At 38.0% G+C, this 18569-nt stretch overlaps 1 protein-coding gene across 1 annotated transcript in view; it reads left to right on the top strand.

Moving 5' to 3' along the window:
* The window catches only part of PGM2 (phosphoglucomutase 2), an 819165-nt gene that overhangs the window by 620657 nt on the left and 179939 nt on the right, over positions 1–18569 (top strand). The window contains exon 12 of the mRNA XM_044062144.1: positions 16316–16505. Coding sequence (XP_043918079.1) covers positions 16316–16505 — 190 coding nt within the window. The remainder of the gene's footprint in view (positions 1–16315; positions 16506–18569) is intronic.

Raw genomic sequence — 18569 nt, 5'->3', positions numbered from 1 at the left:
AAGGGTCTGGCTCCTGTAATAGGCCATTGCAGGTGACAGGACAGTCACTTTTTCCCTGTTTAGTAGACTAGCTTATTATTATTGCAGATTATATCACAGGTTGTTAAGAATCACCTCCAGGAATCCAAGCACTATCCAAACGACTGAAACAACAAAAAAGATTCCTTGAAGAAATGCTGTGCCAGGATCCAATGTTAATTAAAAACTTCTATTTATTGTCCAGAATAACAAATGTTGAGCGCTTTCACCTACAGTACGTAGGTTTCATCAGAACAAGCAGAAATCAATTAAACACACTTATATACCTAAATTTCCCGCCCATTTGACCAATTAGACTCTTAAATAGACCTGTTACCTTAATTACTATCAAAATAGCATAAAAATACTATTACCAATAATATAAAGTTATCTCAGGTAAAATATTAACTTAATACTATATTCCAAAAACAATGTGATGTAATGCACAATTACATATACATATGTTAAACATTTATATAAATATATAAAAAAATGTATACATAAAAATGCACATAAACTTCATTCAATATTTATCTAAAATTATATCCTTCATAAAAATAACACAGGCTGCATTGTAAGCAGATACTAAACCCTAATAAGAGGTTTGGTGGGAATGTGTTCATTAATACCAGAGGTACAACCAGCATTCAATCTGATCTGCCATTTGATTTCCCTTTCCCCCAGTATTGCCTTGACATCCCCTCCCCTAGGATTACTCTTGATCACCTCCAGTATGGCAAACTTGAACATATCACATCCAACACTTCCTTCTAAATGCCTATATAATGCATTATTCTTGTCTTTCTTTCTTATACAGTATAGGTGATCATAAATTCTGTTCTGTAATCTTCTGTCTGTTTTGCCAACATAGAAACAAGGACATGCGGTACATTTCCCCAAATATACCACATGTTGTGTTTGACAATTCCCTTTGCTGAAGGTTATTTTACTTCCCATTATGTTGTCCAAGCATATCTGCTCATCCTCCATTATGTATGAACACTGATTACAGTGTCCACATTTTTTTGTACCTTCCTTGCTAATATTCCTCCCCCATTTTTTGGTACTTCTACTTTCTATCATTCTTTTAATATTCATCCCAATTTTGTAAACAAATGTAGGTTTCTCCTCAATTTTACCACTCAATGTTTCATCACTTGTTATAATGTTCCAGTTTTTCTCAATTATATTTCTTATTTCTCCTGCATATTGGCTGTATCCCAAAATGCAAGCCCTCTGATAACCATCATTTGTTCCACTTTGATTAATAGGTGCAGTGATACCAATCCCCAAAAGGGGTACATATTTCCTCCCCCATTCACTCGAAACATATTCAGTAATATCCTTAACTAAATGTCCAGGATATCCTCTCCCTAAAAATAAATCACCAATAAACTTAATTTCATTAATCATATCTTCCTTGCGTGATGTCATTCTGACCGCCCTGATACACTGCCCCTTCGAGATACTTTTTTTCTGTGCGTAAGGGTGGTTACTAGAATATTCCAAATAAGAATTACAGAATGTATCTTTTCTGTATATTTTAGATTGGAACCTACTTCCATTATTGAATATGTAGGTATCCAAATAATTAATGCCTGTCCAACTGAAATTATAGGTAAACTTCAAAAATGGACTGTACCAATTGATGTATTCTATGAACTGTTTCCACAATATTCCTGTCCCTTTCCAAAGTATGAACAAATCGTCCAAAAGTCTGACATAACAACCTATATATTCCATCCAGGGGCTGTTAATGATGTATTCGTTTTCCCAATCTAACAAAACAAGGTTAGCATATATGGGGGCACATGCCGGCCCCATAGCTACTCCTGAAATTTGTTTATAATATTCCCCTTCGAAATATATATAGTTGTTATCCAGGACTATATTTATAAATTCTTCTATAAGTTCAGTTTTGTCCCATTCATATTGGGAATATTTCTTAACACTGTTGATAAATCTTACAACACCCTCACTAAGAGGTATGCAGGAGTATAGATCCTTTATATCAATGGTCACAAACATCATTTTCGTATTCCATAGGTCATGTTTGAATCTTCCCAAAAAGTCCCAAGAATCTTTAATTAAGTGTGGTACTTTAACATATATGTGTTCAACCACTGATCTATAACCTTACCAAAAGGAAAGGTTTTACTCCTACTTCCTGATATTATAGGCCGGAATGGGGGATTAAGCACATTTTTATGTATTTTCGGAATACCTACAATGGTTGCCAATACTGGATACTCCACCTTCAAAAACCTGTACAAATCAGCTTCGATACGTTCATCCAATAAAAATTCTTCCAAAAACAAATCTATTCTCCTATGTGCAATATTAGTTTGATTCAAGGAGGATGCCTCATATTGTTCAGGTACATTCAACATATCAAATATCTTCTGAATGTATTCACCATTGTCAAACCACACCACACCCCCACCCTTGTCAGGGGTCATAATTCTAATATTGTTAGCATCACATAGATTGGCTAAGGATCTATCTTCATCGTAACTCCAATTACTTTTAATACTGTATTTGTTGATTTTATTGTGTAGTCCATAAATCTGTTTAGTAACTACCTTCTCAAATGCAACCAAAGTGTTATGCATAGATGGTGTAAAATTACTCTTTTTCTTTAAGCTTGCATGTCTAATATCACTAGCTCTATCTTTCTGAAAAAATACCCCCAAATTTAATTTCCTTAAATAAAGCTTGAATTCAACTAGTGCGTCCACTACATTGAATTTTGTGCGGGTATAAATTTCATTCCTTAGAAAAATCTGAAAATGTTCAGTGTGGACAGGACACTGGGTGTAATTGTAAATTTTGTAATCTCCAAAACTATGAATGACACCATCAATAAATATGCTTCCCTCATCACTGCCTGTATGAATCATCTGGCTTGAGGTCTGAAATTGTAATGGTGATACTTCCCCCCTCCCCCCTGAACCCACGGTTGATATCCCTGATGTGTATTCCCCTTCCAATGCTCTCGCTTGTCCAAAAAATCCTCACTATAAAACCTATCTTTGGTATAATCAGTAGTACAAACACTATTACCTGGTTCCCTTCCACTCGTACCTCTATCACTTCTATTATATTTTTTATAACTCCATTTATAAGCAGTTTGATTCTCATACTGTTTCAAATCCCTGAGATACGTTTTACATTTCCTATCAAGCATTTTTTTACAATTGCTTTCAGCGTACTGAAACTGTTTAGCATGCAAATTCTCCCATTGCGGATACAATAAGTCATTTGTAATAGAAATATTAAGTTCCTCCACTTCCTTTAAAGTCATACTAAGCTTAGTGTCATTGCAGGCAATAATGAACTCCATGAACTGTTTACCAAAATTATCAAACATTTGGTTACAAATTTGTATATTTCTCTCATTGAGTTCAACACCTAAGGGTTGCTTGAAAAAATGCAGCCCCATAGGTATGATACCACTATCAATACACTTCCGCAAATATAGGTTATCAATTTGTAATGCCTTAATAATATTCAGTTTTTTACCAAGATTGTAAATAATGTCTTTTAACGTATCATGTTTCTCATGCTTTCCATAATTGTTCTCTCTTTGTTGATTTACATCTTTGAAATCATAAGGCACATTCATAAATTTATCTAAAATGTTCACATTATTACCAGGTTTGCTGTTACCATAGTCCGGAATCTTGTACTGGCCATTACCACTACCGCCTTGATCGATAACACCTTTAAGACCCACTTGCGTAGCGTATGTCCTAACAGGTGGTAAACGCTTAGGTTTGGCCCCTGAAATTAAACAAAACATCCTCCGAAACGTCACCACAGTCCATAGATAGATTGTTGAGATTCTCCTTTGGCTGTAGGGCTCCGTTCCTATAAGAGGTGGCTGTTGCAGTAAGCTCCTTGTTCTTCGTACAACACTGTCCAGGAATCTTTTTTGTTGTTTCAGTGGTTTGGATAGTGCTTGGATTCCTGGAGGTGCTTTTTGGTAGTTGTTGTTTGGGCCATGGATTCCATCGATGAGCTGCCCTCCATGTTTTCGCCAGTTAGGAGAGAAGAAGTGCATAAAACACATTCCGAACTGGCTATACTTAAGGTGGAAATAACTAGACTGCTTGAACTGATGACACCGCCCACTACACTGTTTAACAACGTGCCTCAGGGGAACGTTACACCATGGTCGGAAACCGGAAGTGGACGTTCTGAGAGTATACCTAATGGACAGCGTTGTACGGAGAACAAGGAGCTTACTGCAACACAACCACCTGTTATAGGAACGGAGCCCTACAGCCAAAGGAGAATCTGAACAATCTATCTATGGACTGTGGCGACGTTTCGGAGGATGTTTATTTAATTTCTGGGGCCAAACCTAAGCGTTTACCACCTGTTAGGACATACGCTACGCAAGTGGGTCTTAAAGCTGTTATCAATCAAGGTGGTAGTGGTAATGGCCAGTACAAGATTCCGGACTATGGTAACAGCAAACCTGGTAATAATGTGAACATTTTAGATAAATTTATGAATGTGCCTTATGATTTCAAAGATGTAAATCAACAAAGAGAGAACAATTATGGAAAGCATGAGAAACATGATACGTTAAAAGACATTATTTACAATCTTGGTAAAAAACTGAATATTATTAAGGCATTACAAATTGATAACCTATATTTGCGGAAGTGTATTGATAGCGGTATCATACCTATGGGGCTGCGTTTTTTCAAGCAACCCTTAGGTGTTGAACTCAATGAGAGAAATATACAAATTTGTAACCAAATGTTTGATAATTTTGGTAAACAGTTCATGGAGTTCATTATTGCCTGCAATGACACTAAGCTTAGTATGACTTTAAAGGAAGTGGAGGAACTTAATATTTCTATTACAAATGACTTATTGTATCCGCAATGGGAGAATCTGCATGCTAAACAGTTTCAGTACGCTGAAAGCAATTGTAAAAAAATGCTTGATAGGAAATGTAAAACGTATCTCAGGGATTTGAAACAGTATGAGAATCAAACTGCTTATAAATGGAGTTATAAAAAATATAATAGAAGTGATAGAGGTACGACTGGAAGGGAACCAGGTAATAGTGTTTGTACTACTGATTATACCAAAGATAGGTTTTATAGTGAGTATTTTTTGGACAAGCAAGAGCATTGGAAGGGGAATACACATCAGGGATATCAACCGTGGATTCAGGGGGGAGGGGGGAAGTATCACCATTACAATTTCAGACCTCTAGCCAGATGATTCATACAGGCAGTGATGAGGGAAGCATATTTATTGATGGTGTCATTCATAGTTTTGGAGATTACAAAATTTACAATTACACCCAGTGTCCTGTCCACACTGAACATTTTCAGATTTTTTCTAAGGGAATGAAATTTATACCCCGCACAAAATTCAATGTAGTGGACGCACTAGTTGAATTCAAGCTTTATTTAAGGAAATTAAATTTGGGGGTATTTTTTCAGAAAGATAGAGCTAGTGATATTAGACATGCAAGCTTAAAGAAAAAGAGTAATTTTACACCACCTATGCATAACACTTTGGTTGCATTTGAGAAGGTAGTTACTAAACAGATTTATGGACTACACAATAAAATCAACAAATACAGTATTAAAAGTAATTGGAGTTATGATGAAGAGAGATCCTTAGCCAATCTATGTGATGCTAACAATATTAGAATTATGACCCCTGACAAGGGAGGGGGTGTGGTGTGGTTTGACAATGATGGATACATTCAGAAGATATTTGATATGCCGAATGTACCTGAACAATATGAGGTATCCTCCTTGAATCAAACTAATATTGCACATAGGAGAATAGATTTGTTTTTGGAAGAATTTTTATTGGATGAACGTATCGAAGCTGATTTGTACAGGTTTTTGAAGGTGGAGTATCCAGTATTGGCAACCATTGTAGGTATTCCAAAAATACATAAAAATTTGCTTAATCCCCCATTCCGGCCTATAATATCAGGAAGTAGGAGTAAAACCTTTCCTTTTGGTAAGGTTATAGATCAGTGGTTGAAACACATATATGTTAAAGTATCACACTTAATTAAAGATTCTTGGGACTTTTTGGGAAGATTCAAACATGACCTATGGAATACGAAAATGATGTTTGTGACCATTGATATAAAGGATCTATACTCCTGCATACCTCGTAGTGAGGGTGTTGTAAGATTTATCAACAGTGTTAAGAAATATTCCCAATATGAATGGGACAAAACTGAACTTATAGAAGAATTTATAAATATAGTCCTGGATAACAACTATATATATTTTGAAGGGGAATATTATAAACAAATTTCAGGAGTAGCTATGGGGGTGGCATGTGCCCCCATATATGCTAACCTTGTTTTGTTAGATTGGGAAAACGAATGCATCATTAATAGCCCCTGGATGGAATATATAGGTTGTTATGTCAGACTTTTGGACGATTTGTTCATACTTTGGAAAGGGACAGAAGTATTGTGGAAACAGTTCATAGAATACATTAATGGATGCAGTCCATTTTTGAAGTTTACCTATAATTTCAGTTGGACAGGTATTAATTATTTGGATACCTACATATTCAATGATGGAAGTAGGTTCCAATCTAAAATATACAGAAAAGATACATTCTGTAATTCTTATTCGGAATATTCTAGTAACCACCCTTACGCACAGAAAAAAAGTATCTTGAAGGGGCAGTGTATCAGGGCGGTCAGAATGACATCCCGCAAGGAAGATATGATTAATGAAATTAAGTTTATTGGTGATTTATTTTTAGGGAGAGGATATCCTGGACATTTAGTTAAGGATATTACTGAATATGTTTCGAGTGAATGGGGGAGGAAATATGTACCCCTTTTGGGGATTGGTATCACTGCACCTATTAATCAAAGTGGAACAAATGATGGTTATCAGAGGGCTTGCATTTTGGGATACAGTCAATATGCAGGAGAAATAAGAAATATGATTGAGAAAAACTGGAACATTATAACAAGTGATGAAACATTGAGTGGTAAAATTGAGGAGAAACCTACATTTGTTTACAAAACTGAGATGAATATTAAAAGAATGATAGAAAGCAGAAGTACCAAAAAATGGGGGAGGAATATTAGCAAGGAAGGTACAAATAAATGTGGACACTGTAATCAGTGTTCATACATAATGGAGGATGAGCAGATATGCTTGGACAACATAATGGGAAGTAAAATAACCTTCAGCAAAGGGAATTGTCAAAACACAACATGTGGTATATTTGGGGAAATGTACCACATGTCCTTGTTTCTATGTTGGCAAAACAGACAGAAGATTACGGAACAGAATTTATGATCACCTATACTGCATAAGAAAGAAAGACAAGAATAATGCATTATATAGGCATTTAGAAGGAAGTGTTGGATGTGATATGTTCAAGTTTGCCATACTGGAGGTGATTAAGAGTAATCCTAGGGGAGGGGGGATGTCAAGGCAATAATGGGGGAAAGGGAAATCAAATGGCAGATCAGATTGAATGCTGGTTGTACCCCTGGTATTAATGAACACATTCCCACCAAACCTCTTATTAGGGTTTAGTATCTGCTTACAATGCAGCCTGTGTTATTTTTATGAAGGATATAATTTTAGATAAATATTGAATGAAGTTTATGTGCATTTTTATGTATACATTATTTTAAATATTTATATAAATGTTTAACATATGTATATGTAATTGTGCATCACATTACATTGTTTTTAGAATATAGTATTAAGTTAATATTTTACCTGAGATAATTTTATATTATTGGTAATAGTATTTTTATACTATTTTGACAGTAATTAAGGTAGCATGTCTATTTAAGAGACTAATTGGTCAAATGGGCGGGAAATTTAGGTATATAAGTGTGTTTAATTGATTTCTGCTTGTTCTGATGAAACCTACGTACTGTAGGTGAAAGCGCTTGCTCAACATTTGTTATTCTGGACAATAAATAGAAGTTTTTAATTAACATTGGATCCTGGCACAGTATTTCTTAGAGGAATCTTTTTTGTTGTTTCAGTCGTTTGGAGGTTGTTAAGAATGTTGGACTTTGGTAAAATGTTTACTTCTTAGCCTGGGATTTCAGATAAACAAAGATATCTTTTCTCATGTTTTCTCACAGACAAGCTTTTTTTCTCTTACTTTTTATTGCATTTTAAATTTACATGAAATAAATTTCTAGTATAAAACAAACAACTAAAACCCCATAAAACTATATCCAGGTACACAACAAAATTTTACATTAAACCTTTTCCAGTAGATTTCTAAGTTTTTGCCAAGATAACTGTTTATGCATGATATTTGATGATAGTTTGTAATTCTTTGTTACATACACGTTTTGCTAAAGAATAAACTCCGAAAATAGAGAGGTTATTTTTAATTTTCCGGTTCATTGTGTTGACTTTCCTGGCAATAGCCAGAAAAGAAGAAAGGAGGGGCACTTGCGTTTTTGGTACGGAATCCTGAATTGGAACACTAAATAAAATAAGAGAGTTTGTAACAGTGCAGTTGTCTGACCAATAAAGCTTTGACAAAGTTTCTAAATTCTGTCCAAAATGAGATAATCATTCGACACCCTACAAACATATGAAACTAATTTACTTGTAAAGTTTCATCACACCTCCAACATTTTAAGTTTTCTTTCTTATAGATCAAGGCTACTTTATATTGTGTTAGAAAACTTCTTTGCAAAAACGTACAAGTAAAAATTCTCCAATAGAGTGACGAGGTTGTGTTACTTAGGGACTTCAGATATAATCTTCTATAACTTTTTCTTGAGATGTCTTTTTGACACATTCTTTTTCCTTTCTTCCTTAGGCCAAAGTGGAATGTTACTAGCAGCAGTTTCTGAGCTTTTCCAGTTAAATGTTTTATTCCCTGGAAATATCTCAGAATTCTTGATTTCATGGCATAAATTTACTATTTCAGGGTTTCTTTGACCACACATCGCATATAACATTCAGTAGTATGTTTTTATACCCTACTTGTCTATAACCACAGATGTATCAGATGCATCAGACTTTGGCATTGATCGAAGTCCAACAGGGGGAAGTCCAGGGCCTCTGAAAGAAGCAGGAAATCTTAAAAAAACACACATTAAGAGATGGTGGCTATAAGAAATAATTTCTAATCTTTGAACCATCTGTTGACACCAGGCCCTCTGCTAGTATTCACAGGCAACAACACAGTGATGTAGTATATGAACCGGTAGTAACCAGGCCCAACCTCACTTGGCAGATGAGCTATATTGCATCAGAGCAAAACATTATTGTTGATGAGATAAGCAGGATCACGACAGACCCTCCTAGGAATTGGTCCATCTGCAAAGAAATTCTCAAGCAGATCTGCTTGTCCCCAGCTACAACAGACAGTTAAGGAATGTCTGTTTGAGGACTCCTTGCTGTGAGGCCTGGAAGTCAGATGCCCTTTCATTCCCATGGGAGTTTGTTTGTGTCTTTCGGCTTTTCCCGGTTAGGGGTCACCACAGCGGAACTCCGGTCTGCTAATGATTGGCAGTAGATTTTTACATGCCGAGTTGCCAGCCCTGACACACAACCTTCAACGAAGGTACGCCCATTCACGCATGTCTCCACACAGAAGACGCTCTAGCTAAGAATCAAACAGGACAACATCTTACTGTGAGGTGACAACTCTACCACAGCACTACCACCGCAGTCTTCATTCCCATGGGAGTATTCCTGTATAATTTTCCACCTCTTTCTCTGTTAACCAGAATTCTTCTAAAGATTCTGATGGACTCCACACAGTTAATTGTGACGACTCCCTTTTGGCCCAGGTAACAGCGAGTGTTCACCTTGTTAGTGTTACAATGCTAATTCTTGGGTCTACCTGCTATTTGGAATCTGGAGGCTAGCCTAAAAACCAGAGCTTAAAGTAATGGAGGGACAAAGGCTCAAAAATGGAAACAGATTTTAAATATTGTTCTTAGAAAGTTGCTGGAATAACAGGATTTATGTCCGCTTACATTTTCAGAAGGATATAAAGTCTGAAACTCAAATTTGTCATTTAGTGACTTCTACCCTCTGTGATTTGGGCAGAGAACAACAAATTATATAAGGGACAGACAAAAATGAGACAAAAAGCTGAACATTCTGTGAAAATCTGGACATTTGATAAGTATGTCCAAAAGTGAGGGTATTATCCCCTTGATTATTGTTGGGGAGGATATATCCTGGAACCAGACTGAAGTCACAGCTGCCCACCCATGACCTGAAGCCTATTGTCTCTTCACAGGACTTGATCATGCTGGCCTAGGACTTCATGGATTTCATGAGGACCAGGCAACCCACCCTGCAAAAACATCTGGTGTCAGGAATGTCCCCTGAGAAAAGAAAGAGGGACATTTCCCCCAGGGAGATTTTGATTCCTCAGAGTCAGAGATGAGAAGGAATTAGCTTACCAAAACACCTTCTCCATCAGACTTATGAAGATTCTGATGACACCCTGTCCTCAGCTTCACCTCATGAGGATTTATCCTTTGGAAACACCCTTCATAGGCTGAAGAAAACCTTCATTTATAAATCTAGGGAATTATCTAAGGCTCAAATTCTGTATGAATAATTGTGAACCTTCCCACCCTTAGACCTTTGGTGTTTCCTCCATTTCATGTAGTCTTGAATGATGTGTTCAAGGACATATCATTGCACCCTAACTCTCCTCCCCACTGCTAGGAAATGTGACCACTTCTGCATAGTGCTGGAATCCCATAATTACCTTTATAGCGGTGGTGGTGCTGTGGTTGCGTTGTCGCCTCACAGTATGATGTTGTCCTGTTCGATTCTCAGCTAGAGCATCTTCTGTGTGGAAACATGCATAAATGGGCGTACCTTCGTTGAAGGTTGTGCATTAGGTCCGGCAACTCAGCACATAAAAATCTACTGCCAATCATTAGCGGACCGGAGTCCCACTGTGGCAACCCCTAACCGGGAAAAGCCGAAAGACACAACAACAACAGCAACCTTTATAAAAACCCAGTGGCAGATCTAGCAGTGATGTCTATAGAATCGGCCAAGGGAACTTCTGGGATTACTTCCAAAATCCCTTTCCAAATGACAGAGAGAGTAGACTACTGGAAAGATTTGATAAGAATTTAAACTTTAGCCACCCTGGCCATGAGGATTCTCACCTACTGATTCCGCATGCTCAAATACCTTGAGTCATTACAGGAACAAATTAAATCCAAGGCAAAGGGGATCCCACACAAAAGCCTTCAGAGGGATAACCAGGATATGTGCAATGTCACTCTCCAGCTGTCTAGACACACTCAGATGTGGCTATAACACTTTAGATGTTTCATCCAGGAAGGCTGCATGGGGTCAGTTACCGAGAGACATGCTTGGCTGAGAGCTCATCCCCTGTCAGACCAGGTAAAAGCTGAACTCCTCGATGTCCCCTTTATGAAGGAGCTCATTTTTGGACCCACTGCTTTGCAAGTATTTGACAAACTGGATAAGAAAAGGGAACAGTTGAAGTCTGTCAAAGAATTTTACATGCCTGTCACTCCAGGATATACAGTAAGAACTACCTCTCCATGTCTTGCCCTTTCCACCTAAACATGAAAGCACTAGTCAGATTAAGGAGAAAACCCCCAGATTACAACGAGTGTGTCAAATTAAGCAAAGCTATAGACCTGGGAGATATCATCAGCACCCCCACCCCCCCACCTCTTCCACCCCACACCAGGAAGACTGTCCTCATTTTATCATCATTGGGAAGAGTTGACTCAAGCCAAATGGGTATTAAAAATCATAAATGAAAGCTATGGCATCTAATTTTTGGGGGGAAAAAAACTTCTAGGGATGCCCTTTCCCCCAAAAAAACAAGAAAATATTCTGCCTCCCATTGTAAAATACCTGCTACCATGGGATTCTATTCAAAAACAGTACCCAAAAAAAGAAGAGGGCACAGTGTTTACACGTAACTTTTTCTTGTTCCCAAAAAGAAGATACCTGGAGGCAAAAGTTACAAGACCTTAAAAAAATTACATCCCAATTGTCTAAGAGTTATGGATATTGACTCAGGACTTAAAGGATGCCTGCCTTCATATTCCTGTAGCCCAGGATCACAGGAGATACCTACCTTTTCAGGCAGGGGGATTGGATTTACCAACTTTATGCCTTACCATTTGTCTATTTACTGCTCCAAGTGTTTTCATCAAACATCTGGCACCAGTCATAACCTTCTGCAGGACACACGGGGTCGATATCCATCCTTACTTGGAGGATTGTCTGATTTAGGTAAATTCCCCAGTAGAACTCCAGACAACTTTGCAAGTCACTATGGATTGTTTTCAGAAGGTGGATCTGACCATCAAGCACCAGACGTCATACCCCCACCCAAGCATAACAATTACTTTCCTGGGGGCAGTCATACTGTCAGTGCAACAGAAGGCTTTCCTCATGGAGGAAAAATGAATTTTTCTTTCAAGTTATCTAAGAGACATGTGCTTTCCAAGCATGTCATCTCAGCAAGAGAATTCCTCAGGGCCTAGGGTTACATGGCTTCCTACATTATAATGATCCCCTTTGTAAAGCTACATATAAGGAAGTTGCCTTGGTTCCTAAAAAGCACAAACAGATCACACCAGCTTTTGGTAGCCTTTGCAGATGATAATGTAAACAAGTGATCAAAGAAACCATTTCCAAATGGATTGCAAACTGCATCACATTTTGCTGTTTTCAGCATGATAAACAGCTTTGTGGTAAGGTCAGAGTTCATTCCACCAGGCGTAAAACTACCACTGCTGCCTTTTTAAAATGGGTACTAATGCAGGCCATTCAAGAGGCTGCCATATGGTCATCTGTCCACACTTCCAGTAAGCATTACCAACTTGGGTCCATCTCCTCGGCAAGAGCTAGGGTTGCTTCTGTCATCCTACTGTTATCAGATACTATTCCAGTCCAGCCATCCTCATAGAGGCTCTGGGAGTCTCCCCAAAAATTAGTACTGCAACACCGACTATTATAAATATAGTATAGTCGTGAGTCCACTTACCATAATTGTAGATGTTTAGATCAACATTGCAGCACCTTATCCCCCCTTCTCTCTCTAGCCTTTAGACCTTGGCTTGGGGTGGGTCCCTTATTTTTTTCCCTTTAGGTCAAGGTTCCTGAATTTTAAGACAGTTGGGAAGGTTGTGCTTTACTCCAGGATCATCAGACTCCTTAGCCTAGACAAGAAAGGCCTGGAAGTGACTCCAGCTGATGTCCAGACATCATGTAGCTGGGGGATGAGGAAAAGACTTTAGTATTCAGGCTGGTCTTGGACTTCTGCATAGCAGGAAGACCCAAGAATTAGTACTGCTACATTAATCTACTTGAACATCTTCAATTATGGTAAGTGGAGGCTCCACTGTATTCATTTCCTTCTTTTGAATATGGCCATATGCAATTACTACAAGCTCCCTCACAAAATTGACTTGCACAAGACGGGTTGTTTTTATATGGTCCAACCTTCAATCCCCTCATTTGACTACCTGGGTGATAGAATCCTGAGACCATTTTGGCACCATCTTCTGAAAACCTTCAGTACATATTAAAGGAGGCATACTTGCAACTAGAAAATCATAACTGGGTAAATGAAAAATATTTTCTAAGTGGCTCCATTCGTAGAACCATGTCTCATTAAGGCCTAGACATCTTTGGTTCTACAATATTTATGTGAGTTATTATCCTTTGGCTTCTCTTACTCCTCCATCAAGATTCACCTCTCTACTATATCTGCTTGTCTGCACTGAGATCCCTCTTTTCTACCTTACCTCAAGTGAAACAATTTTTGGAAAGGGGTTTTACATAGCCACCTACCTACAACACGTGTGCCTGCTTTTTGGGGGTCTTAATTTTGTGTTGAGGAAACCTACACTGTTACCTTTGGACTTGCTTAGTTAGCTGATTCCAAGTTTTTATCTTGGAAATAATATTACCCATCGCTCTGCCTTCTGCAAGAAGAATATCTGAGTTGCAAGCTCTTAGTCATACCTGTAGCAGTTATTCCAAGGATAGAGTTTCTTTAAAAACAAATCCTTCCTTTATGCCTGAAGTCTTTTCAGACTTTATTTAACTCAGGCTGTTTATCTTCCTGCTTCTGTTTCAGAACAAACATTAAGGAAGAAGGAATTTCACATAATCTGAATGTCTTTAGGCAGCTCATATACTACATTGACAGGCTAAAACCTTCAGGACTGCTTATCAGCTGTTTGTCTCCTACGAAAGTAAGAAACAAGAACAAGTAGTGCCTAAGCAGTCTGTTTCTGAATGTTGCCCCATGCTATTGCTTTTTGTTACATTCACCTTAACAAGTCACTTCTATGCAAAGGTAGAGCCCATTCTTCCAGGGTTCTGGCTACTTTTGTGGCTTATTGGAAAGAGGTGGATTCTAGAGAGCTTCAAAGGGCCAGAGCCTGATCTTCTGTGCATACCTTTACAAAGCACTACAGACTAGATGTTTTTCTTTTTCCTAGAGCTGACCGCAGACTTTGCTAGGATTATTCTCTGGGGCCCCTGGACTCTAGTCCACCATTCTTCTTCCTTGTTTTCTAAGCTCTGGTACGTGTCCCATGTAGCTTAAGCTACTGCAGCAGTGATCTAATGATGACTATAGTACAGTCGTGTAAATAAACCTATCTTAATGGTAGCTGCCCAAATAGATAACTGCTTCAGTAGCTGCTTACCCCCCAATTTTTATGTAAAGGTATAAGATTGTTATTGGTATGGATCCATAGATCCTATTGGTCAGGGTTCTAGCATCCCTTTTTTGGGAAAAGAAAGGTCTGAAGTTTTGACACCCTAGCCATTGAGCTTCTTCTGCTTCTCCTGTGCAGGACATTGGTTAGCATACAAGAAAAGTACCGTAAAGCTTTGGTTGCTGGCTGGTTGGGAGGGTGGCTTAAAGGGTTGGGAGGGTGGCTTAATGGCTAAGGTGTTTGCCTTATAAACACAAGGTGCAGGGTTTGAGTCTCACAAGAGATAATTGGCTAGGCTTAAAATGGCTCACAAGGGCAGTTAGCTTAGTACTAAACTATGTACTATGGTTGGTCTGATCCTTGGCAGGACATCCCATATAGCTTAGGCTACTGCAGCAGTGATCTATTCAAACATCTACTGTTATGGTAAGTTTACTTGCATAACTGCAATGTCATGCTTCCCCCAAAAACATATTTTAACAATGTTGCATTACTTGTACTGATGATGAGATAAACTGTCATTTGTGATTGTGAGTATTTGAATTTGTCCAGTTTGAGCTTACTGAGCATTAGGCTTTGAACTCAAGTTTGTCAATGAGATATAGGAGAACCTGTCAGAGTAGACCAAACTAAAATGCCTTCTCAAAGTAGATTCCTAGATGGGACTACATGGTCTCTATGTTCTGTGCTTCTCAAAGAAGATGCTGATAATTCAGTAGAAAGACTGAAACTGTCTTCATCACCCTGAAGTTTGAAACCATTTAATACAGGCAGTATGTTGCATGCCATAACAAGGCTATTCATCTTGAGTGTATTAAGTCTATATACTGGTGTAGCAAGACACAATGAAAATGAAGATAGCACAGCTTCTTCTGTGTAAGCTTAGATACCTGTGTTTGCACCGTTGGGAGTACAGGGCACCTTGAGTGGTAAGGGAAGAAAACCTCCACTGGTTTGTGTCACTCTGTAATTGGTTTGGGTCTATATTATAACCTTGAAGTTACTGAACTTCTAATACGATATGGTCGACACCATACCATCGAAGTTCAATAACATCAAATAGGTAAAGGAAGAATTAAGTGCTTTAAGCAGGGGGGCAAGCCCCCCCTGCACTCCCCACTACTTAAATATACCAACTCCGAGATCACACTTCAGTGCACTACAGTGCGGAAATGGAAAATATCTGTTTCCTACACTGTAGTGCGATCTCGGAGTTGGTATATTATAGCGAGGTGCAGGGTCTCCCCTGCTTACAGCAATTAGTTTTTGTTTCTTTCATTTTTTTTATTACTTATTTGATGTTACCAAACTTCAATGATATGGTGTCGACTATATCATATTCGAAGTTCAGTAACTTTGAGGTTGTAATGTAGACCCTTTGGTTCCTTTTAATAAAATACAAGTTGGAAGAGGTATGATTTAAAGAACTCATACCCACTTTTGGTTAACACCTAAGAAGTCACAGTATTGTCTGTACAGATGGCTAGAAACATTTTATGGTGTTACACAGTGTAACTCACTTTTGTTATTTGAAGTCCCACGATTCTTTCCTTTTTCATAAAGAAGTGCTTTTGCTTTTGTTCTTCATAGGTATGGTTACCATATTACCCAGGCCTCATATTTTATCTGCCATGATCCAAATACAATAAAAGCATTATTTGAAAGGCTCCGAAATTACAATGGAAAGAGTACATACCCAAACATCTGTGGTAGATTTGAAGTTACAGGAGTCCGGGATCTTACAGCTGACTATGATTCAAGCCAACCTGACAAGAAGGCTGTAAGTCACATTATTTTATGTTTGCTTGATTATGATGCTTACATTCAAAACTGCATTTTATTCAGCATTTTTGTGGATTAATTAGTATGTACTTTTTAGAAAGGTCACTACTAAAACTACCTTGTACAACTCTTTGTTTCTTGTAGTTGTTTCTTTATATGTCAGAAATTTGTCGTCCGTAGTAGTGATGTAGTGGGATATAGACCTGACTATGACCCAGGTGGCCCAAGTTCGATTAGTAGTTTGGGCACTGACAATGGATGATGGGCATACTAACCTGCAGTTTTGTGGGGAGCATTAGGATCACTAAGCCACCAATAGGTGATAGCCTTCATAGTGGCTATACGGGAGTATGGACCCACACAAAAAAGGTATCGCAAGCTTCCATGGTAGCATGCATTACACATCCCCCACCCAAAGTGCCATTAGGTCATAAAATACTTCCTCACAGCCAGCATGCTGGCAGTGACAATAAGCAGCTTCATGACTTGCGTGTCAGATGGTCCTCTTGGCTCAGCACTTACCGTAATCTGTGGTGAAATTTCAAGGTAGGAGATTGAATGAGCTGTATCAAGTTGAGGAGAGGCTTGATGGTGCAAAAATGATGAACAAAAATCATCTAAAAGATAACTGAAATTTTAAATCATTTGATATAAATGGTTGAGAAAATTGATGTTTCGGCACTAATCCGTGTTTCACTTAAATGCTTATTTGTTTAGCAGAATTCTCGAATAATTTTGGTGGGGGGGGGGGTAGTTAGAACTGTTTGCTGTTACAGGGGAGTTCATGCAGCATTGTGTTCCAAGCAGCAGAGGACACACTGGAGTTCCATATCTAAGGTGGTCACATTCCTGGGTTCCACATACAGATCAAGTAACAGCCCATTGTGTGTTTTCCTGAAACTATCTCATGTTGAATATGCCACAACGTCTGCATCTTTGCTATAAATCTCCCACTTGTCTTGTAAATAGAGTCACTCCTGAATTCAGACTTCATATAGCTGCTATTAGTCACAGTAGCACCCAGATACTGTATTACAGGCAAAGTAGATTCTTTGGAATCTAAACGTGCCTTCTGTTGCAGTAAAGGCTTGGTAAGTTGCTAATCAGAGAAAACACACACACACACACACACACACACACACACACACACACAGCGCATCTACCCCATTAAGATTTTTAACAATAATGTAGTATTTTTCAGCTTAAAAACAGATCCCTGTGTCTCCTATCAGAGTACCTGTAACTACGAGGAAAATATGTTGTGTAAATTTGTTTCATTTTTTTCTGTCTGTATAGCTAAGCATGTCATTATCATTTCAGAAATTTAGTGCAAAGGATTAAGGCTTTGACATTTATCCTGTAGTCCTGAGTTTGAGTCCTTCATTTTCCATTTGCCTACTGTGTGATTCTGAGCAAGTCACTTTAATGGGTATTGCTTCAGCAAACCCCACAGAAAAAGGGACCCAGCCCAATTATACTGTCTACGTAACTATGTATATAATAAAATATTTTTCAGCTGTAATCTAGAACTGGAGAGCATAGCTGTCATAACTCTAATTTTTTAACATAAATAGATAACTTTAAATAAACATTAACTTAATCACTGCTATATAGCAAAAGTATGTGCTCACTTCCTATTCTATGCAGAATGACTTGAAGTAAAGTAAATAACACTGACTAAATTAACTTGAGTTCTTATTAACACACACAAAGAAAAAGGAAAAAATAGTGCTTCAGTCAAAAGACCACTTTGGCTGTGATCTTTGTACTGCTAGTACAGGTGGTACTGCACAATTCAACCTTGATTCATTCCATAATGGCGATTGAATTGCGAAATGCCATTTTCCATGCAAATGTATGGAAAATGGTTTAATTCATTCCCAACTCAAACAAAATTAAAAATACACTAAAAAAATGTAGCTCACCATGATTTGAAGTGTATAACAACTCATAAATGGAGGAGAGGATGTGGAGGAGGGATGGAGGAGGAATGGAGGACTACTGTACGTTCCTAAAACTATGGTTCACATGTCGCATACAAATTTATTTGATGTTGTATCCA

The sequence above is a fragment of the Protopterus annectens genome, chromosome 2.part1 (assembly GCF_019279795.1).
Source record: "Protopterus annectens isolate FY-2018-M chromosome 2.part1, PAN1.0, whole genome shotgun sequence".
NCBI classification, from domain to species: Eukaryota; Metazoa; Chordata; order Ceratodontiformes; family Protopteridae; genus Protopterus; species Protopterus annectens.
Note: the sequence above shows the minus strand (reverse complement) of the source record. Positions and strands in the feature narration are given on the sequence as shown.